General features: G+C 33.1%; 1 protein-coding gene across 4 annotated transcripts in view; it reads left to right on the forward strand.

The window, feature by feature from the left end:
* HEATR5A (HEAT repeat containing 5A) overlaps positions 1–24,534 on the forward strand; it is an 87,735-nt gene that overhangs the window by 36,049 nt on the left and 27,152 nt on the right. For 3 of the 4 annotated variants that reach the window (XM_074365687.1, XM_074365688.1, XM_010963008.3), the window contains exons 15-23: positions 3,644–3,753; positions 8,168–8,331; positions 8,417–8,592; positions 13,699–13,804; positions 14,424–14,614; positions 15,910–16,069; positions 18,910–19,099; positions 19,977–20,146; positions 22,787–22,813. In XM_074365687.1, the coding sequence (XP_074221788.1) occupies positions 3,644–3,753; positions 8,168–8,331; positions 8,417–8,592; positions 13,699–13,804; positions 14,424–14,614; positions 15,910–16,069; positions 18,910–19,099; positions 19,977–20,146; positions 22,787–22,813 (1,294 nt within the window). The remainder of the gene's footprint in view (positions 1–3,643; positions 3,754–8,167; positions 8,332–8,416; positions 8,593–13,698; positions 13,805–14,423; positions 14,615–15,909; positions 16,070–18,909; positions 19,100–19,976; positions 20,147–22,786; positions 22,814–24,534) is intronic. The other variant, XM_074365689.1, reaches the window with a different exon arrangement.

Consider the following 24,534-nt stretch of genomic DNA (forward strand, 5'->3'; position numbering starts at 1 on the left):
TTAAATATGTATATGTAATCTCTTTATTGCCATCTATAAATATCCCAGCCACCTTGCTAAACTCTTTTATTAAGCATTTATTTATAGATTCTTCAGGAATTGTCCCTTCACAGTATTTGTTCATTTATTCATTCATGTTCTCTCTTATGTGCTAACCAGATAACTACCATTTAAAACTGAATAGAAGTGATTCATTAAAAAGAATGCCGCTCATGTTTCACAAATAAGAATGATGTTTACTGTAGGATTTTTAGTAGATATTTTTTATCAGACTAAGGAAGCCACTTCTTAGCCACATTTTCTTTCTTTCTTTATCATGGATGGGTTTTGATTTTTATAAATGATTTAATCTGATAACTTTAATGTAACAAATTTTATTGACCAGTTTTTCACTTGGTTACATTCTTGGGATAAGCTGGAAATAATTATCTTTTTTACAAACTTCTGGATTTGGTTTGCCTATGTCTGGGTTTCTTCCCATATATTAATCAGTGAGACTGCTCTATAATCTTTCTTGTACTGCCCTCCTCAAGTTTTCATCAGTTATACTAGCCTCATATAATGAGGTAGGTGAATGTTTCATTAAGGTCTTCGGAGGATCTTTTATAAGACTGGAATGATGTCCCACATGAAACCACCTGTCTGTAAAACAGTCTAGACCTGCTATTTTCTTTCTGGGACTTTTTTTAAACTGCTGTTTCATTTCCTTGATTGCATTAACTATTTGAGGTCTAGTTTGGGGATTTGTTTTGCTTGTTTGTTAGATTTTTCCAGGAATTTTTCCATTGCATCTTTATCTTCAAATTTTTTTGGCATAAAGTTGTTCTCAGTATTCTCTTATCATCTTAATCTCCGTTATATCTATAGTGTCTCTTCATCCATTCCTGATAAGTTTTCATTATGCCTTCTCTTGGTTTTCCTGATCCATCTTTTATTAATCTATACAAAGAATAACTGCTTAAATTGAACTTCATAAGTTATTGCTTATTATTACTCCTGCTTTTTAAAATTCTTGTTCTTTTTCTAATACCTTAATTTGAATGCTTATTAGCACATGGAATTTCTCTTAATTCTTTTAATATGAGCTAAATTTCTCTCTAAGGGCCCAGTTGCTGAATCCTAAAAGTATTGATGTGTATTATTTTCATTTTTTTCAGTTTTAAGTAAGAAATTTTTAAATTTCATTATTATTTCCTTGAGTTATTTAGAAGTATATTTTTAAGTCTCTAAATGTGTGGAATAGGTTTTAGCTAATAGGTTTATTACTGATTGTTAACCTTATTGCATTGTCCTTAGTGGATATGATCTGTATGTTATTTGTCCTTTTAAATTTGTTGAGACCTGCTCTGTGACAAACATGTGTGTGGGTTTTCTTGTTTTTAGCAGAGGTCCTGAGGATTGAACCCAGGACTTTGTGCATGCTAAGCATACACTCTACCACTTGAGCTATATCCCCTCCCCTCAACATGTTGGATTTTTTTTAGTTACATTGTTCCATCTATTTTCACTAATTTTTTATCTGTTTAACTGATCAGTAATGGAGAGTAATGTTAAACTCCTCCACTTGATGCTGGGTTTATCAGTTTTTCTCCATGGTTCTATTAATTTTCCCTTTTTCATATTTTGAGAAAGCAGTTACATATTCCTGATGAGTTGTATGTTTTATAATTATACATTAACTCTCTTTGTCCTTAATAATACTTTTTGATTCAAGTCTAATATTTATGGTATATGTGTGGTATGTCTTCCGTTTCACTGTGTTTTTAGCTGTGTCTCATAAGCTGCATATAATTGGAGTTTTAAAACTTGAATCTCACAATATCTACTTTAATTGGCAATTTTGCGAACTTCTGCAGCATGGTGTATAATTTGTTGGATTCATTCATACCTTTCAATAGTTCTAGAAAAGTAGCTGTTATCTCTTCAAATATTGCCAGTTTTCCATTCTTTTTTAAGTTTTCTTCTGGAACTCTGATTAGACAAATTTTTAATCCTTTCATTTTGTCTTCCATGTCTCAGTCTTTTTATAATGTTTTATTTCTCTTCTTTTTGCTGCTTTCTGTGTGACTTCTTCAGCTCTCTCTTCCAATTTACTAATTCTCTCTTCAACTGAATTTAATTCAGTATGCCTTTGCATCTATCAGGAGCTGGGACTGTTCAAATCACCTTCTAGAGATTCCATTTATCACTCCCACCTTGCCATGGGCACAAGCTCCATTGAAAGTTCTTGTGTTGGTATCGGTATCAGTATTGGTGTTTCCACTCTGATTTTAGCTCGTGTTTTGTTCATGCTTTTTATGTTTGCTTGTTGGTGGGAGTGAGGTTGATTTGAAAAAGTCCCTTTCTTCAAGCCTAGCAGTGCAAATTATCTTTTTCTAGGATCTAAGTGTATATATATAGCAGGAAGGCCTTTCAGAGACTCTAAACTGCCCTCCTTAATAGAAGCAGAAACCCCTAGGAATGCTCTTCTAAATTCTTATTTTGTTGTATTCATTTTGTTTTGTTTAAACACACAGACATACCATCCCTCTGAACTAAATTCTGTTGTATTTAAACCAAATGAATGTTGCAGGATTTTTTTAAATACAATTCGTATTTCTTAACATCTTGTGAATATTTAAGTTTTCATATATTTCATATATCAGCTGTAATTTTCTCATCTAGTTTTAGAGAAATACAAAAATACAGTGGATTTATTCTTAACTTCCATAACTAAAAAAATTCTACCCAGGTTTTATGAATGTTTTCTGTAAATTGTTTACTAGCTGAAAGATATAAAATGGAACCACCTTTTTTTTTCTTAAATAAAATGATGAGTAGTCAGTGTCTTCTTGAAACTAGAAATAGCACAAGTGCTGTTTTTCTAGAAAATACAAATGAATAAACATTGCCAACATTTCTTAGAGTATGTGGAAACCTCATGCCATGACATCTTCATGGGTTTATTCCAGTTGATAATACGGTACCTTGGCAAAGAGTAGTAATCCTTTAGTAAGTATTGCTTAGATGAGTGAACATCAGTAAAATGTCTTAATACCAGTAGTGAGAAAAAATAGAAGATAAAGAAGAGCTCATGAAAGTAGAAGAAGAGAGTGAAGAGAGGAGCTGGTGATAAGAGATCTTATGATTGGAACTTTTGGGGACACATTTGGCTCAGAGTGTGCTTTATTAAAAGTAAATTTGTTTTATGATTTTGCGTATTTTGATTTTTTTTTTTTATTTGATGATAGCATTCCAGATCAAGTTTCTAACACTTGGATTTTTCTCTAGGTATTTGTGTCTCCTGTTTGGCCAATTGCTTTTCTACATAACAGATTTTAGTTTTCACAAATGCAAAGTTGTAAATTTTGGAGTTCAGGAAGAGTTTCAGTTTCTAGACAAAATATTTACAGCCTTAGAAATCTAAGCTGAATAGGCAGTTTTGTTTTATGAAGTGTCATAGAAAAGGTAGAATGGTTTTCATGTGTGACACTTGTAATTCCTCTTTTAACTTAAAGGTCACACTTTATAAAAAAATAAATAAATAAAAGCACATTCGCTAGTATGTATATAGCTATTTTATGTTTGTGTGTCAACATGTTCAATATTTGTACATTGTTATGTAACATACACACTTAAGATAGACTTTTTCTTTCATTTTAAGGCTTTCTTCAATACTAAAAACATATGGAAGTCCTTTGAAGACACCATCTGTAGTTTATAGACAAAGGCTTTATGAATTGTTGATTTTATTACCTCCTGAAACCTATGAAGGTATGTGCCTTACACCAGAATGTTTTACTCTGTGGCTAGTATAGTACCTGGAAAGTAATATCTTAACGAATGAATTATATGGCAGTTATTTAGTGCCTTGTTTCTAGGAAGTTTAGGGAGTTCAGTCTTAACCCATGTGTTCTCCATTTTATGCATTTAAAAAAACACATACAAACTATTTCTTCATGTCTTGCTGTCTTTTCTGGGGGAAACTTCCTAGTTTTACTGTGTGGGAGAGGATGAGTTACAAAGATGAGTTCTACTCCAGAGTCTTCTACAGAATATATAGTGCAGATCTATTAGAAATTTGGCCATTTCTAGTTTCCTTCTAGAGTGATTATCTGTTGTACACAATGTGTTCCACCATTCCATTCTTAACTCTGCCCAGATAGAAGTTTAATATTGAACTGCCAAGGTATAATTGATTTTAGAAAGTTTATAATGTAGATGTTGCTTTTATTAGGCTCAAAGATAACTTTGGAATACTGGATTACTGCAGTTGGTAAAATAAACTTGCCCCTGTTTTACAGTTAGTTCTATCTGAAGCCTTTTAATTTAAAGTACAGTTTTTAGAAAATATATTGCTACTACTACAGAATAACTAAAGATGCTTGTTTTAAGAGGTGAAACTTGAAAATGGCCTCTAATGAGAGTATCTTTTTTTAGTCTTAATTTTTAACCAACCGTATGAAATTGATTTTTACTTCAAATCTATATTTTGTAAAAAATACTACATTTATTGCTTTATGTCCTTTTTCTGCAAATAAATGTATACCACATTAGTTCAGAATACTAACTTAGAACTTCTGTCTTGGCCTTTATCATTATGTGAGTGATATTGTACCCACTGCCACTCTTCCTGGCTCATAAATGTACCTAGCAAAATGTTTAATGTACAGTAAGTATTTTGTATGTACTTCTCAGGGGGAAAAAATGGATATATTGCCATTTCTCAGAAACTGTATCAAAAGAATCATTTCTGTAGTGCCAGGCATTGTGTTAGGAACTGTCTGTATTATTATCTTATTTATCTTAGGATAATACAATGAGATGGTTACATTTTCCTCATTTGATGGATAAAGGTACAGAGAGGTTACAAAAACCGACTCAAGTTTACGTATCCAGTAAATAGTGGAATCAACATTAAAACATACATCTGCTTCATGATGTGATGCCTATTCACTTACTAGTATCCTGCTAGGGACTTAGTCAAAGCTCAGTAATAGGTCTGATTCATTCTGTACTATATCTCAATATAAAAGTTATACCTAATAAAAGAGCGGTAACTTCTGTTCCATAGCTCTGATAGCTGTTAGGTTCTGGCAAAAGCAAGTCCCTTCAGACTTTTACATCAGTTTTTACCACTGTATTTTGAAATTTATTTTCAAACTACAGATGAAAAAATTGATTTTTTTTGAAGTCTTCACTAAACATTTAGGAATATCAGAATATCAATTTAAAATAAACAGTTTATCTTCCGATAAATGATAAGTCTACCCTTGAAAGACTTGAAGAGAAAGTCTTGTTCTGTTTTCTCAGAATTGGAGTTTGGGAATGCAATCATACTAAAGGAATAGTGAATGTACAAGTGTATAGAATTTAAATCATTTCCAGAGTGTTCCCTGCAAGACAAACTCAGGAATTACGGTGAACTTCTTGAAAAAAGAAAAGGTTCCTTCACTCTCATACATTTTCAAATATATCTATTTTTCTAACATGAATTAAAGAAAAAAATTAGTTTATAGAAAAATGAAAATATAGATGTATTGTTATTTTTATTTTTCGACCAAAAATAATAATTTGCCATTTTATGTTTGTCCTTTTCCCATCTTTACAACTGTGGAAATAGAATCAAGAATTTTTTTCCTTAAGGACTGTTTTTAAATGAGAATCTATTTAATAGTTTTATGTAATGGGTAGGATGCATAACAGTCAGAAATATCAGTTGATATTTTAAAATAACTTAGCTCATAGTACAGTGATAACGTAGTAATTTCTGAATCTTTAACACAAAAGGAAATAGTAATCTTTAAAGTTATACATCTAGTTAGCTCAGAAAATACGGCTATGTAACAAAGTAAAAGTTTAAAGTTCTGTGATACCAGTTGCTACAGTGCAATCAAGATATGATAAGAAACGGCATCTGTTACTTGGGAAGTATTTAAGAATTTAAATAACTTTTCCTCTTAGTTGTCCAGCATATGCAGACTTCTGTCTTAATAGTACTTTAATTTTCTGAAGTTTATGGAGTAAAAACTGGGTTCTTAGTTTGTATTTCCTGTCTTAGTTTTTTTTATCAATCTCTTTTCAAGTATTTTAATTTTCTCTTCACTGAAAATTGCTCATTGTTAGCATCAGGAAGCCAGTGATGTATTTCTACAACAAAAGCATATTTGCACTTTAAAATTGAATTGTCTTTTTACATACTTTGTTCAGGGTCAGTTAGGCCAGCAGTCACTTAAAATGAGAAATAGAGATTTACCATTATTTTCACACTTAGCTTCAGTACCAAACATACCTTGCATATTGTATTACCAACAAAATTATTTTTATGAGTATCATATACTGGTATTTAAACTAACGGACATTCCTTTGAGCAACTCTCATTTCTTCATTAAGCTTTTACTGATTCCTGTCTACTCTCCTCAATTCATGTACGTAGTCTCCTTTCTCTAACTTAACAGTGCCTCTTCTTTCATCTTTTATGGAACGTAGTACTTTCCACCTTCATTTTATAGTTATATGTATGTATTTGTGTCCTGTATTTTAAGGGAAGATTATATAATAACATTATTATCTATTTTATTAAACACAGTTTGAATGAATGAATGAATGAATGAATGATTGAGCATGGTAGCTAAAAGCTCAAGTTCTGAAGCCTGGACTGCCTGTGCTTCAGTCTGACTCTGCCATGTAATTGCTGTGTGGTCTTGGGCAATTAGCAAACTCTCTGCTCCTGTTTCTTTACCTATAAAATAACAGTACTAACTGGATCTCATGAAGTGGTTATGAAAACAATATGTAAAGTTTTTAGGACATTTATTGTCATATATTATATCCTCAGTAACTATTTGTTGTTACTACTCTTACTGCTACTTATGATGCAGAAAATAATGGCAGGTGAACCCTTCCTAACTCATCCTGTCACTTCTGATAAGTAGACATCATCCAAGTCTTCATTTTATCCTGATGCTGTTGCTCAAAGAAACACAAAAGTGAATGTTTTTCTAAGGTGATTTACTCATTCCTAAAGCACTTAAGTTACAAACTGGCAAAAAGCCTTTATGCTTTAGGTGGATAAAAATTTCTATTGCTAGTCCATCAGGAATTAGGATAAATATCTTTGAAATGATAATTTAGGTCAGTGTGATAAATGGAACAATTTTTCAAAATGTTTATGTAAGGGAGACAGCCGTACGTTGTCTCAAGTCTTATGGAAGATCACAGTGCTACCCGTGAACTAGCTTGCCCTCCAAAACACAAACAAGCAAAAACATGAATCCTCTCTAGAGGATTCATCCAAGTTCCAATTTACACACACACAAATAAAGACGATAGAAGAACAAATTAAAGACCCTAGGGTGTAATCATAAGAAATCCAGACTGTAGAAGTATCTATAGAACAAATAACTTCATTTTTTCAAATAAATTACAGAGGGGAAATAGAAGTAGAGGGAAGAACTTTAGATTGAAAGAGACAAGGTATATCAACTAGGTACAATGCGTAGACTTCACTTAGATCTGGATTCAAACAAAAAAGCAAACAAAAACAGGCATTTATGAGGCAGTTGAAGATTTGAGCACTGAATGGGTACTTGACGTTTAGTGGTTTTTAAAACATGGAATTATGATAATAGGATCATTTAAAATGTTCTTAACTTTAGTGATACGTGATAAAATATTTGTAGATGAAATGCTGTGCTTTCTAGGGATTGCTTCAAAATAATATGGGCATGGTGAGATAATGGGTGGGGATGTAGGTGAGACAAGGTTAATCCAGCTGGTCAGGATGAGTGACAGTCATACACTGGGGTGCTGGGGAGTTGGGGTATCATAATGCTTTTAATGCCTACTTTATCTGCTTTTGTATCTAGTCCTCTTTGTGTGTTCTTGTCATGTCATTCTATTTAATGTCATACTACTATTGTAGTATTATTTATTCAGTATCATAAAGTACACACACACACAAACTTTAAGATGTCTTTTCAGTATTTTTTTATCCTTGTGACCAGCAGCACATAGTTGAGCCATTTGTTGGTAGGGCATTTTTCAAGGACGGGATATATAATCTTCGTGATAAATTAAAGTTAGCTGATGTGTAGATTAACTCAGCCTGGGCCTTTTTAACCCCATTTTCTAACCAGTTAACTGCTACCACTAAATTGCTAACTGCTCTTTTTCTCTGACTCAACAGGAAACCTCTGCCCTATCCTCAAAGAGTTGGCTGCTGACTTGACTGCTCCTGACATACAGGTGGCAGCATCCACATTTTTACTTCCACCCCTCTGTCATCAGGATGATCTTCTAATATTAAGTCCTTTGCTACAAGAGACTGACCATAGATTTATTGAAGAACAGGTATGAGCATTTTTCAGTAACTCTTAGGTTCAGTCTGTGAACAGTGGTTTTAAAACCTTACATATACTTTTTTTTTTTCTTTTAGCTCCTACTTGGTAATGGTATTGCTTGTGGAAGTCTCGAGTATGACCCTTATTCTATTTTTGAGAAAGATGTAGAGGGAGATTCGGTGCCCAAGCCCTTACCTCCAACACTGTCAGTAATTAGCTCTGCAGTCAAGCTCTTTGGAGTTGTATGTGCTCATGTGGGAGAAGCTCAAAGGTAAACCATCAGTAATTGGCTTCTAAATAGTTCACGTATCCTGAAATGTTTCCTGAAATACAACATTTCAGGATTGGTAATTGGTTCAATGAATGCGTAATACTGAACCAGTGGGTAAGAAAATGTCTGAAGTTCTCGTTAATATAAAAGATTTCTTATAGATGACGGATGAAGGTGAGATGAAAGGCTCTTGTTTAATTATTCACCTGGCTAGTTATTTAATAAGTAATTGAGTTGGTGATTAGATTAAACAGAAACCTGCTAAACACTTATGAATACAATGCAGTTCCCACATTAGCTTCTCATCTAACTGAAGATACAAATGAAAAACTCAATGACACAAGATCAATGATTTATGAGCTAGTGGTAAGAATGAAAGACACTGGTTATCTGCTTAGACAGGTCTCAGACTTTCATACCTTGGAGGCATTGTCAAGCCATTATAGGTCCAGGGGTTAGTCTTCAGTTTATTGGATTTCACAAATTAGATTAAAACTGATCATCGTCACTTTTGTGGATTTGATTCAGTAAAAATGAAGTTTGGTTTTTAAAAAGCAAAGGCTGCTAATGATTTCTCATCAAGAATATGTTTCTTTCTTTCTTTTTTTTAAATAATTGGGTTTATTTATTTTTATTTTATTTTTAAAATTTTTCTTTTATATATTTTTATTTATTTTTATTGGTGGGTGAAGGTAGTTAGATTTACTTATTTATTTTTAGAGGAGGTACTGGGGATTGAACCCAGGACCTTTTGTATGGTAAGCTTGTGCTCTACCACTTGAGCTATATCCTCCTGCCTATTTAATTTTTTTTAACTCGAGGTACTGGGATTGAGCTCAGGGCCTCGTGCATACTAAACACACACTCTACCACTGAGCTGTACCTTCCCATCCCCCCATCCCACCCCTGAGAATAAGTCTCTGTCAGTAATGTGGTAATACCTTTCTTGGGGAACAACAAACACTACTTATAGCCAGTATCCAGGAAATTCTGTTTTCATCTGAGATGCTAAATGGAAGTGGATCTCTTCCATGGGCTATGCTGGTTAATAATTTACAAATGATTAACTATCCTCATTCATTCATGTCTGTTCTCTCTTTCATGCTAGACCAGCAACAGTGTGTTTGACTAGATTATAGCTTTTATATCATTTTTTATTTTCAGTGGATAGAAAAATGAGTAACATTTATATTGCTCTTTAGTAGCTTCATGTCATTTTATTTAAAATCATAGCAGTATTTTCTCAGTATCATATGGTGTACACATACTTTGAGATGTCTTTTCAGATCTTTAATTTCAAAAGATGTTTTCCCCAAATTTATTTGCAGCCTATAGCTCACTATATAAACTGTAACTATAGAAAATTACGGTTTTAAGATATTTAAGATGATCTGTGACTAAATTACAAAAGAGTGCTATAGCACTAAAAGATCAGTTGAGAATTACAGTGGTCTGTAATATTCAAAGAATTGATGGAGAAAATGAGATTTGAACTAGTCCGTAACTGTAGTATTATGTAGAGTGTACAGTTAATTTAAATAATTAATTTGGATTAATACAGCAGTAACTACAGTAGATGAAACAAGGGTGGCCTTGTGGGCAAAAGATTCACATTAAGCGTATTCTGGGGGGAGGCTATAGCTCAGTGGTGGAGCTCATGCTTAGCCTGCATGAGGTCCTTAGTTCGATCCCCAGTACTTCAGTTAATAAATAAATAAATAAACTTAATTACTTCTCCCCCCAAATTAAATAAAATAATTTTTTAAGGAAAAAAATAAATAAGCATGTTCTTAAATGGCTTCACTAAACTCTTTTTTGATAGGTCTAAGAGAAAAAGTGAAAAAGAAAAGTATACTTAAAAACTTTCCTTTTAAAGAATTGATTTTATTACTCTCCTAGAGGTTTGTTTTTTCTTTTCTTTTATTTACTGCCCAATTATAGTTTGAAGGAAGTGGTTTCTTATTTCTACTGTCTAAAGTTTAATGAACTTTAAAATGTGCCAAGTTTGTTTTTACCTCACCTTAATAAAAATAATATGTAGAATGTTCAAGGGAGAAGAGGTTTTGTTTGTTCTAATTAAAAAGTTGAGACCTGGTAAAGTAAAACATACTCTGTTTGGATTCTAACTGAATAAAAATAGTAGACTGTAGTTTTAAAGGAAGTAGTCTAGCAGGATCCCAGATTCAGAAAGTGGATCATAAGCAACTCTCACCAGTTTCCAATGGGTGTCATTAGAGCAACACAGGAAAGATAGGAAAGGTAAGTTTCTAATTTCCTGTTATCCCACGCATGGTAGTTGTTTAAAATGGCAGACCCTTCTTCTTTGGGCCATAGACTTGCATTTCTAGAGAAGAAAGGTCTTAATCAAAGTATGTATATTTAACAAGTTAATACTTGAAAGCATTTCATTATTATTGTGGTTAGCTTCATGTTTAAGCAGTTTAAAAGAAAGTCTTCTATAACATGAGATTGCCCTAAGATTGGAAATAAGTTTTTCATATTTTATTTATGCACTTAGAGATTAAACTGAATCAGTTATGTCAGAATAAGATAACTTTGCATTGGTAATTTTAAAGCGCTAAAATGTTGAAAGTTCTAGAAAATCAAGGTATTTTATATGGAAAATAAGTTATTACTGATCTTGTGCATGTATTGTTCGTGATTACTTTTAGGTATATTTTGCAAATAATGAATTGCTTAGTTCACCTGAAGGTTGTTCCACCCATGACTATACATTGCAATCATTCGGACAACTTTTTAAAACATAGATTCTGATTTAATAGAAATGGTATGCATACTGTGTTGGGCAAAGTTTTTAAAACTTCTTAGGTGATTCTTGTGTGCAGCTGGGGTTGAGAACCACTGCTATAAATGCTATAAAATAATGTAGATTGTGAGTTGGTGGAGAGAGAGGAAAAACATATTTACAGTTCTCAGTACTAAAAATTTTCACATTATACACCCTCTCTGAGGGTACAAGGTAAATCAGTATTTTCAAATTTTATATCTTTGCTATTTCTCATAAAAACTATGTTTTTATTTCATTTGTATAGTCTTTGGCCCATAAATGTGGGCAAGAAAATAGTACAGGTCAAATTTTATTACACAGTAACAAAATTCTCAAACTCAATGGAAGTATTTTTAGTACTTTCAGCGTGATATAGTTCCATTATAACAAGTGATTAGGATATGATCTAATAATGATGTTTTAGGTTTTAAATCCATAAACCTGACCATATGGTTGTCCTTAGTTTTTCTGGCAATTTGGGCATCAGTATATTCTTGAAACAAAATAACTTAAATATGGTCTTGGAAAAAACAGCCAGAAAAGTTTTTATGTAACATTTATTTATAATAAAAATTAGAAATGGCCTAAATGTCCTGAACTAGGAAATTGGTTAAATGAAGTATTGCCAGACTGTTTAATACTAATAGCTACTTAAAATTATTTCAGTACAATAGTAAGTAAGATGAGTTTAATGTTTAGGAAATAAAAAAGAGTTATTAACAAAGTATATACGCTATAATCCCCCAGTTTTCTAAAAATGATATCCATATACCTGGGGTGGGAGTGGGGTTGGGGGGTGAGACTAGAACAAAGATGCCAAAATGTTAGTGATGTGGCTCTTTCTAGATGGTGGGATTATGAGTGAATTTTATTTTTCTTTCCTGTGCCTGAGTTTTTCAAATTCATTATGATGAACAGAATTAACCTTAAAATAAGGAAATAAATATTTAAATAAAGTACTTAAGAGTTATTCTGATTTTCCCAAAGTTCTTAGTGATTCACCATGTTTATTATAGTCTGTGAATTGATTTTATATATTGCTTTCCCATACTCATACACACATCGCCTTACACCTTCCATTTTTTCTAATTTAACTTCTTCCACAGTTGGATATTTTATTCTGTTTTGATATCTATTCTGCTTTGGTAACAGAATTGTCATTTGGAGCAGGACTGTAATTAGACCTTGTGACCTCAGCAGAGTGGTAGGGATTTAGTTAAGGGCTCAGAGATACTACTGGAAGTACATTAGAGTTGAATAAATACCTTATGCCATCTTCAGCCAGTCGTGCTGTTTTCACTCACCAGATGCATTTGTCCCTTATGATTGTTTAGCAAGCACATTTGACTGCCAAATACACACCAAACCCAGATACTAGAGAGATGAAGATAAATTGTAAGGTCCTATGCCTGCCATCAATATAGTCACAACCGAAAAAAGTTATCTTAAGCATTACTTCAGTTTCCCTGATTTAAAGGGAGAGGAGGGGGTAAAAGGAAGTTCAGAGCTTGGAGACAATGTTTTTAAACATTGGAGATATTGGTGGGGAAAATGGGGTGGTTTATTCCATGGTTACGTATGGATTTAAAAGCTTTGTGCTGTAAGGACGTAAAAAAACAATTCACTGAAGCTATGTAAATACCTAATGGACACATTCAACCTCAGGCCAAAAGTAATGTATATGTACATAGTTACAATTGTGAAAATTAGAAAATTACTCTCTACTGGTAGGAGAATGGTTGAATGCATTATAGTACGTGTATAGTAAAATTTGGCTTCATGAAAATTATCTGAAAGTAAAAATGAGTTGAAAAGTGCTGAAGAGGTATTGTTGAATGAGAAAAACAAGAGTAAAAACTGTTTTATATAATATGATCCCAAGTACATTTTTAAAGTATAGTTGGGGTTCAAAGGGCTGTGCTACTTTCAATGCTACCTTTAAAATGAAGCAATATATTTGAATCCAGTAAGTCCTGTTATTAAGAACAAAAATGTTGATACAAGTAACTTTTAAAATATCCTTTGTTTAGAAAATACTTGCTGAAATAGCTGAATTTGCCCAGGTAAATCTTTATTAAGTGATACGCTTGTTAATCCCACAAAATAATGCTTCTCTCCCACTATCAGAATGACACATAATCAAGATATGTTTGTATTAGTTGGGATATATTTTCGTTTCCTAAAATGCTTCAGTATGTTTGGCAGTAGTTTATCCCATTTTAGGAGTTCCAACAAAATGCAACAAAACATATTAGCAGCAGATACTCAGTACTGCCCTTTGCCTTACTTTACCTTTAAATCTTGTTTCTGATTTTTAGGCGCCTTATATTGGAACAGCTTTTGGACAGTGTAAAGCACACAAAAGGAGCTCGCCAGCAAGTAGTTCAGTTACATGTTGTTTCTTCAGTTTCTAGTTTCTTGAAGGTAATTTAAGGTTTTAAAAATTTAGATGTTTGGTTGTTTTTTTCCCTAATATATGGCCAACTAAGTAGGTTGGAGGAAGATACTTTTAAAGGGCTTTTACTTTTTTGTTTTTCCCCCATTTATCTTAATGTTTCAGGATTTGTAATCTACCTTTTATTTTTTCTCCATGTAAAACTTGTTAGTCAGAAATCAAACCTATAATCCTGGCTTAGAGCCTAACATCCTAGACCTGGGATTGGCAGACTACGGCCTGTGGACCAAATCTGGCTTATTGTTTCTTTTTCTTTTCTTTTTTTTTTTTTTTTTTTATGGCTTATTGTTTCTAAGTAAAAAATAATAGGCTTCACTGGTCATTTTGTTTATGGAAATTCCTATTAATCTTCTGAACATACACGTATATATACTACAGTGATAATTGATCACTATACTCTTTGCCTGGAGTTTTACAGTTCTAAAGTACTTTGAGAAAATCAAATTATGTTTGTGTTCAGTGGGTTTTTGAGTTCTGATTTTTTTTTTTTTAAGTAGTAATCGCCAAGTGTTAACCAGAATATACATTCCAAACTGGGTAAGAGAATTTACTACAATTGTAACTTTGGATTCTTTCTACATATTTCAGTATGTGGCTGGCTCGAAAGGAAATTTGGGTCCAGAAGAAATAAGAAGACCTGCCCTAGCATTAGTGATGGGAGCTTTAGAAGGCCCCAGCCCCCTCTTGAGGTGTGCAGCTGCAGAGGCATGGGCTAGATTAGCCCAAGTGGTTGATGATGGAGCTTTTACGGCTGCGTTAGCTCAAGTTAGCTTTGACAAGTAAGTGAATTGCGTGTTTAATACTCATGGACTATGTGTCAAAACTGGCTATAGCTTGTTGGTTTGTTAGAACTAGTGAAACTTAATTCTGATCATTAACTTTAAGTAATTGAGAAATGTGGATTCTTTAAAATAAAGAACCACCCCCAGCCCCCACCCTCAGCCTGGTTGTCTTGGAACATAAAACTATTACTAGTACTTTGGCTTTCATTTTTTATAAGAAAGATCACTATCTAGGTGAGTGATGTAACAGGCCAGCAGTGGACTCAGGGAGTAAGAAGCTCATGGAGTTTTCTCATGTAAAATACAGATGATAGGCAGTAAGAACAATCTACTGGAAAAAGTAAAGGCTGTAGGCTGCAGAGCAGGAGACAAAGTGTTTTTTCATCTCGACCAGCGTTGGAACCATGAGCAGCTTACTTAATCCTCTCAACCAGCTTTCCTCTATTTCAAGCAGAAAGTTATTAATATTGCCTGCCTACTCAGAATGTTGAGGTAAATGAGATAATACATATGAAAATAGTATGAAAACATGGTATAAAACAACCACAAATAAAGTTCATGGTTACGTTAGTTACACATTTGTAGAGCTTATTACTAGCGGTGGTAGTAATGAAGGTGACATTTTGACCTTCTAGTCTGCTAAATATGTGTGTCTTGAATTGGTTATCAGCTCAAAGTCTAGAGTCAGAATATTGACTTGGTTCAAATCCCAGCACTCTGATTTAATAGTTTGCTTTATAAGAGTTACTTTGGCTAAAATGACTAAGTCATTTTGGTTTCCTCATCTGTAAAAAGGAACTGATAATAGCATGAATCTCAAATTATTGGGAGGACTAAAGGACAAAATGTAAAGTGCTTGAATTAGTATATAATGCATAAGGGAACTCCTAATAAATAATAAGTTCTCTTACGGTATTTAATTTTTGGATCAATGTTCTTGAGTTGGAACTCTCTTTATATGAAATTAGAATATTTCAGCAACGAGAGTTTTTCAGTGTAACTCAGTGATAGAGTAATAATAATTCCTGCCATATAAATTCAGTGTGTATATATCTCTGAGAGATGTTGAAATTTTTTATATTTAAATAATGATTAATAATATAAAGACATTTTTATTTAAAATGTTTTTCTTTTCAAGGTATCTTTCATGTTATTTCCTAATATTTTTTATCAGTTAACAGTAAATATGTTTCTGAATTTTGCAACTGTTCATACAGAAAATTTGCCTGATGGTGTACATGCATTGATTTTGTTTCAGTGATTATCATTTATTTTTATTTCTGTAATCACAGGCTGAAATCAGCAAGGGATGCAGTCACCAGAACAGGACATTCATTGGCCTTGGCATCCCTATATAGGTATTTAGGAGGAATAAGTTCTTCTCAGCATTTGAATTCTTGTGTTGGAATCCTTTATACTTTGTCCCAGGACAGCACTTCTCCTGATGTGCAGGTAAGTACCCCTTCCTTGAGGTTCATGATTTGTAGATAATGCAGATTATGTTTTGATTGACTGTTACTAATTTGTGAATAATTCTCCCTCCTTAATAAAATCAAAGCCATTGTTAACCTTGGTAGATATTTAACATTCAAATCTCACTATCTTTACTTCATAATTTTCCTATTGCTCTTGTCCCTTTTTTATTCCTATCTGATAATCCAAATTTTCTAGTATTCTTAGATCCGATTTAACTACCTTCTTACCAACTTCAGCATCCCTAATCCATGGTTAGTTTCCATTCTTTGACTTACCATATTACAAATAGTTTTTTTTAACATCGTCTAGTACTCAGTGTCTAATGTCAAACTTAGTATCATTTTTTGAAAATGGATCTTCCTTCCATCTTAATAATAACATTTAGAATTTTGGAGAGCTTAATGTACCAGGCATTGTATTACAGTCTTCTAAACATAATTACATATTTAATCCTCACAGTAATCTGTAGTGTATATTCCCACTATACAGAAAGAAAACTGAGGCTTACAGAAGCTAAGTAACTTGCTAACTGCAAAAAAAAAACTAATATATCATTGGATCAGGTGAGGAACATAAGTCATGGACTCTAAACCTATGTTTTCAACCACTTTACCATATTATTATACATATTTTACCCATTTCTGTCAAAATCATCATTCTCCTATTAAGAGTACAAACTTATGTATAAAATAAGCTACAAGTATATGTTGTTCAATTTAGGGAATATAGCCAATATTCTGTAATAACTATAAAATGGAGTAAAACCTTTAAAAATTGTGAATCACTACATTGTACATCTGTAACTTATATAATGTTGTTCATCAACTGTACTTCAGTTTTTTAAAAAATCATCATTCTCCTGATTAAATCTTGAATGATTATTACTCTTCCTGCTCTTTTAATATACCCTTATTAAATCTCTGTCCACCTTCCATGTCCTAATGACTGTAGTGGCTTCCTAACTGGCCACTTTATTTCTAGATTTTTTTCTTTTCAACTCTCCCTATATATGAAGCCAAAAATGTTTTCCTTAAAGATTTTCATCTTGCCTCTTCCCAAATGAAAAGCTGAGGAAACTGCTTGTTGCTTTTTAAGTCAACTTCTCATTCAAGTCCCATCAGCGGACCCAGAAACTTTCTCTGTTATTACCCCAAAGTAATGGCCTTCTAAGATGGTCTATCCACTTTACTCCCACACATGTCATTCTCATATCTGCACTTATATTTTTCCTATTGCCCCACTCCCTTTCTGTTCCTGTCTGATAATCCAGATTTTCTGGTATCCTGAGATCCAGTTTAACCACCTTCTTGTCAAGCTTCAGTATCCCTAGTTCACAGTTAGCTTCCATTCTTTGAATTACTGTATTACTAATAGTTTTTAAACATCATCTAGTACTTGACTAAGTTGATTTATAAGGTGTTCCATGCTTTCATTGTTGTTTTAATACAGTACTTTTTGCTTCTGTTTATTATATTTCTCCTCCTCCCCTTCAAGAAATCAGTTGTGATCACACAGACTTTTATATTGAATACCTTTCTTGTTGATTAAATTGTTCTTTCCGTAGTGTCCAGTGTCATCAGATTGGTCTCTTCTTGATGGCTGCTGTCTCTCACCTAATGGGAGTTCATTTTTGTATCATTTAAAATACTGTAAACTTTCCTTACATATCCGTTGATAAGAGAGGTAAAACTTTCTTAGTTGATTTACTAAAAGGAGGACTTTTTATATTCTCCTTGTTATAGAAAGTCCAAGCATACACAAATGTGGAATGTATGCTGTAGAGAACCTAGTACACCCATCATCCAACCTGAGTGCTTATCAGTGTATGGCTAGTCTTACATTAAATCAGAATTGCCAAACTTATTTTATAAAGGGCCATATAGTAAATTATTTAGGCTTTATATGTCATACAGTCTCTGTCAGCTCCTCAGTTCTGCCACTGTAGCAGGAAAGCAGTCATAAATAATATGTAAACAAGTGAGCATGACTGTGTTTCAATAAAACTTTATTTCTGAAATTAGATGGTAGGCCAGATTTGGCTCAAAGCATTTTGTTTGTTTAATATATAAATATGTATTTACTTATAAAGTATTTATATTTATTTTACAAATATATTTACTTCTATATATTTATAAAAGGGCACCTGTCTGAAGTGTGCATCTCTGTGAATAAAGTATATAAACTGAATACACCATGCAACCAGCACTTAGATCAAGAAACAACATTATCAGTGCCCCGAACGGCTCTCTTTACATTCTCTTCTAGTTTCTACCCGTCCCACCAAGGATAACCACTATCCTAATTTCCAGCTGCATATCTTAGTTTTGCCTGCCTTTATACTTTATATCAGTGAATTCACATGCTATATACTTCTGTATGTCTGGCTGTCTTCAACACTGTGTTCAAGAGATTGTAATTATTCCATGTGGTTGTAGATGCTATTGAATCTTATAAAAAACTTGACATTTTATTCTCTATATAGATTAAACAATAAACAGTTTTCAACAAACTAGATTTAGTTCAAGCTATTAGCTAAAGAATCAGACACTGACTTGGAATTCTTCGTGCTGAGATATATCTAAATTGCTATTCTAAATTAGGCAGTTGCCTCTCAGGTTTTTTTACTGGATATTTAAAGAGAAGAATTTTCTTAAAATCCCGAAGTTCTCCATTTCTCTCTCCAAGTTAGTAATAGCACACAAATACTTTCCTTTGCTGTTACTTTATCACTTGCTTCAACAAAAGAACAATTCATTGTGTTTTATGTTTCTTAATGCTGCTGTAACATTTTAAATTGTTTTTTTCTATCTTCACAGACCTGGGCACTGCATTCTCTATCATTGATAATTGATTCTGCTGGCCCACTCTATCATACACATGTGGAACCAACCCTTTCTCTTATCATAATGTTGTTGTTAAATGTGCCTCCTACTCATGCTGAAGTTCACCAAAGTCTTGGTCGCTGTTTGAATGCCCTTATTACTGCCTTGGGTCCGGAGCTACAAGGTATGCATAACTGCTTTTGTGATGTTTTATGTAAAAATATACACATAAAAATGAATTCATTTCCTATTATTGACTCAAATACTTCTCAGTAAAGTGAAGTTTAGCAGAATGTTTTTTTCAAATATATGGGCAAAATGTTAAGAACAGTCTTGTGAAGACTTTGACTCCTGGATGATGACATAATAGAAAAAAACATAGAAACTAGGAAATTTAATCTAAGCTTCATCACTGCTCAGTTGGGTGACTTTGGAAAAATCCTTATGTCTCTGGAGCTTTAGTTTCCTTCTCTGTCAAATAAAAAAAAAGTTTAAAAGCCCTTGTGATTGGCACACTTTGTTAAAAATAAATGCCAATCAGTCTGATTTCTCTTACCTTGAAAAGACAAGGAGTATCATATTTAGAAAGAATAGATATGTCCTAAAAATGCTTCCCTTAATTAAAATGACAGATATGAGCTGGAATAGTTCAAAGAACTCTTAACTCTTTTAAGATATAAATGACTAAGTCTAGAAACTCAGTCTGATCTGTTCCAATGCAAAGAATATGATTTTAATATATGAAAGCAACTCCCAGCTAAGATAAGCAGGGTGAAGTTTATTAGAAATTTCTAATTCTACTTTTCATGGAAACTTGGTATAACCTGCAGATAGTCTTGGGTTCTTTCCCTAATGATCTGTGTTGCCATAAACCTTTCAGACTAAGAATAATAGTCTTAAAATCTATCACCTGGATTATCCTGACTATTGTAGAAGAAGTTTACTTCACAGATCCTTAAGTTTAAAACTGGGGAAAAAAAGATTTTTAAGCCCAATAATGTATGTTTGAAGAGTCATGATTTTACAGGCCAATTATTAAGAGCTTTCTCCTTTGATTTTAGGTAACAGTACTTCAGTTTCTACCTTAAGGACTTCCTGTCTGTTGGGTTGTGCGGTGATGCAGGATAACCCAGACTGCCTTGTCCAAGCTCAGGCCATCTCTTGCCTTCAGCAGCTTCATATGTTTGCTCCACGACATGTCAACTTGTCTAGCCTGGTCAGCTGCCTCTGTGTGAGTATAAAATTATAAATGAGTCCTTAGTTTCTTTTATTGGAAACTTAGATTTATTTTAATTATTCTCTAGATTGTGTACAATAGCTATTTTCCCTCAGTTCTAGTCATTTTGCGGTGTGGAGGCAACATCTTAAACCTCTCGTATATTGATTTATTTATCTCCCACTAATGTTGAACTTAATATTTGGCATGTTTATTCATTAATCAGTAAACACATATGGAGTACTAATGTCCCAGGCATTGTATAAATGCTGTAGGACGTGGGAAAACATACGTGGTAATGTCTTTTTTTCCCTTCTTTCTCTATTCCAAGTTTATTACATATTAAGTTATTTTCATCCCAGATCAGCAAATAACATTTTTGCTTAATATTCTAGAAAAATATGCATCAATGTCTGGGTTCTCATAGTATGTCTAATGAATGTAGAAAAGTGGAGGCAGTCAACAAAAAGTTCTGGTGAGGTGGTTCATAATCGTCAGAGGTTTTAAGGTTTACCTTAAGCATCACCAGTTTTTATCTGGACTGAAAAAGTTGAGTTACATTTGGAGTTAAAACTTGACACTGTTGCTTTTCAACTTTTTCTGCCCCTACAATGTTCACAGCACACTCCCTTTGGTAAGGAGACAGTTGAGAATTATTACTTTAGACAGACCTTTCATTTTCAAGCTTAAGACAAAATATGCGGCATTTTAGGCCTTAGAAGAACCTCAGACATCATTAAAATCAGTCTCCTCAATAAAAAGATAAACTACAGACTGAAAAGTGAAATAGTTTGCCCAGAGTGACATATCTAGGTAGTAGTAGCTCTGAATCTAGAGTCCCGATTTCTGAACTCCTTGTGCAGTCTTCATTCCGTTATTTCATACTGGCTTTGTTTTTTTGGGGGAGGGGGAAATTAGGTTTGTTTATTTATTTATTTATGTAATGGAGGGTTTGGGGATTGAACCCAGGACCTCGTGCATGCTAGGCATACACTCTTATCACTGAGCTGTACCCTCCCCCCCAATACTGACTTTGTAGTTTTGAATAACTCTTATCTCAGCTCTGCCCCCTCCTAGCTCTGTGGCCTTAGGAACCTCCCATACCCTCCTCCAGGCTCAGCTGTCTTGTTAGTGAAACACATGGATTACACAGGATGTCGCCTGTAAAGGCCCCTGTTCCCAGCACTTAATAACCACTCAGTAAATAGTAATTGTCTTTATTTTCTTTAACATATAAGTTAAACATAGAATTATATTAATCTTTATACTGATTTTCATAATCATAGCTATGTAAGACTCTTTAAGAGAGAATGTGACTAACTTTTCTGACAGAAACTTTGATTCCAGTCTGGGTTAAACATGCATTAGAGAAAAGAGCACTTACTGGAAAAGAACTTTATCAATGACTTTTCCCTGGGAAAATTGCTCTTTATATTGCCAAACCATTGCCAAAACCAATAATTGAAAAAAATCCACCTCTTTGAAATTGATCTAGCTTTCTACTCTCCATTTAAATATAACCCTGCCATTTTTCCTTCTTGAATCATAGTAGAAATTTTCTGTTAGTAGCCTTTCAAAATTTCCTCTTTAACTGATGCATGAATTCATTTATCAAGTAAAGTTTATTGAGAAATAAAGAGTAAGAGTAATAATTCATCCTGAATTAGATCTGATCAAATTTGTTACTTTTTTCTTTTCCCTGAGAAAGGTTACATATAAAGAAATTTCTCAGATTTTTCTTTTAGGTACATTCAGAGCAACTGAGAAAGTCAGAAGTAACAGTTACAAATCTTATTCATGTTACTCATAATAATTAAGCTGTAAAATGTTTCTTTCCTATACAGAAATTATATTCAGAAATTGCTAAAACTATATAGTGTCTTAATTTTGTGTCTTAATATTTTGGTTAGTAAAGCTTTTATTCTAAATTTATTAGGTTGGATTAATTATATTTTAGAATATTCCCTATAGTAAGGAAATTGCTTTTGCTTTCCTATTAACAACTTTATGATCAGGTTTTATTTTCTCCATAGAATTTAATTATTTAACATGAAGTATTTTCATATTAATTGAAACTCCCTGAATATTCAGAATACATTTCATCATTAGGAAAGAATCTTACTGTAAAGGGTTTTCTTCTGACTGCGTGTTGTTTAACTTCCATTCTGAACTGGCCTTAGCTGCACTAGCAATTCTGACTACTCTCAGTTTTAAAACTTGGCTTCTAAAAGTAAAAAATCTATAATTAACTTGTGATGAGGTAAACCGTTAACTTTGTCCCTTGCTGGACACCTGTTCCTATGAGTGTGATCCACATCACTCTTCCCACACTCGTGTCTGCTTGATCTGGTTTTGTTACTGAGGCTTAGTGAGAGATTCCAAAGGAAAACCTTATTACTCAAATGTGCATTTTGAAATTATTGTATATTTTGTATCTATATATCTTGAGTTGATTGTTTCTAGTATCTTAGCTCAACTCATTTTAAGTTGCAAAATGAAGTATATATGTCATATTTTTAAAGCTGAAGCTAGGCTAATATGAATGATAGCTCTATCAACATTTATATTTTAATGCTTAGCTGACTGTTGTCAAAGTCATCCTAGTACTTATCTTTTGGTTTTGTCATGACTGGTCTGTCATTTGTTTTTGTGCAGGAGATCTTGTTGGATAATTCTGTGTTGGTAGGTCCCTGACCCTTGATTCCTAACTTTTTTTGAGGTTTGCAGTGCTGTTTCTTTGTGTTGTTTTTTTTGGTTGTAGACATTCTTGTTTTCCTCTGCATCTCTTTGTTTAAGCTAACCATTAATGCAAAGTCTAGTGTGTGTAGCATGTTACATGGTGTTTATTTAATACCAATGTAAACAAATCCTCCCTAACCTTCTCCAGCTGGTGCACTCACTCCTTGCACTAAATTTTGCATCATTTTGATTTAATATGTTCATTTCAGAAAGGAATTGTAATTATAATTTGATTTAATTTCTGTATTTTGCCTGCTTGGTTTGTCCGCCTTCATCCACTCTATTCCTCTTCCCAATATAAATGCTGGAGAATGACATGGAGATATTAAGCATCCTGTTTTGCTTTGTGTGACAGCCTTCAGTATTTTTTTCTACCACACAAGTAAAGAGTACTTTTGAGCATGCTTTTTCTGAAAGATTGTTTGACCAGCCTGAATAAATGCTTCACCTGCCTTGTATTATATGCTTGTAAAACTCCAGTTAAAATAACTAGTAGATTCATTAACTGTTCTTTAAAATTGCCTTGTAGAGTGCTTTTTTGGTTACTGTTGTTAAATATAGTCATAATCGTGGGCATGATTAAAGTTAATCTTTTTACATTTTAACTTCTTTGTTATCCTGTGTACTAGTTTCTAACAGCATAAATCTTAAACATGACTAGGCTGACAAGACTTTGAGACTTTGTGAATGGCATTCCTCTCTTCCCACTTTTGAGTTCATGATATGGCTTGAGAGTTTAAGAGCACGTATTTGTAAAGCAGTTCTCATCCATGTTTCACTGATGATATATTCACAAACTTTTTGTCTCTTAGCTTCTGATAAAATTAAGGATTTAGCTCACTTTGTATGTATCTTCTATATCAAAAATCAGCTGCCACTGCCTACTCATTTCCTCAGAATTTTTCCTCTGCTCATTTCAACAAACTCACGACTTCAGTCCTATTTTTCCCACATAAATCATAGATCCCAAATAGATCTAGAGCACTTGTGAGAATTAAGCCATTACTTCTCAAATTTTGCTTGGAAAATCACTACTATGAGACACATATTTATTGTCACAAACCACACCAAACTGGTCTTTATTTTCATAGTTAGAACAAAATAAATTTCAGAATCTCTAGGCTTTATTTTACTTATGAAATGACTGTGTAAGGATTTGTATCCAGAAACCTTTGACTTGTTTTAATTGCTCATTTAAGGTATACCAATCATCATTTACTGTAGGTAGACACAACCTGTTGAGATTTACAGTGTTTAAATACTTATAAGTAAAAAGACTATGTATTGAGTCTGTCATTATGAGCAGAAATATTCTATACCTAGAAGATATTTACATGCCTATGTACATATATGGATATCCATATAAAAGTAGATATACATAAATAAAATTTGCTATCTATAATATTTGTCCCCAGAGAGCATTTTTGGTGAATATGTTTTCTGAGTAAAACTCTTTCTGCCTTTATTTGAAAATGTGTTTACTTACTGTGTATGGCATCTGAATACACCACTACTGATACAGGCTGCATTAACAATAACTAACATTTATTGAGTGCTTACTATTTGCCAGGTACTATACTAAGCACTTTTGCATGTTTCTCTGTGTTGACTTCACAACAGCCCTGTGAGATGGAGGTAGTGTTATCTCCATATAACAAATGAGG

This window comes from Camelus bactrianus, chromosome 6, assembly GCF_048773025.1.
Source record: "Camelus bactrianus isolate YW-2024 breed Bactrian camel chromosome 6, ASM4877302v1, whole genome shotgun sequence".
NCBI classification, from domain to species: domain Eukaryota; kingdom Metazoa; phylum Chordata; class Mammalia; order Artiodactyla; family Camelidae; genus Camelus; species Camelus bactrianus.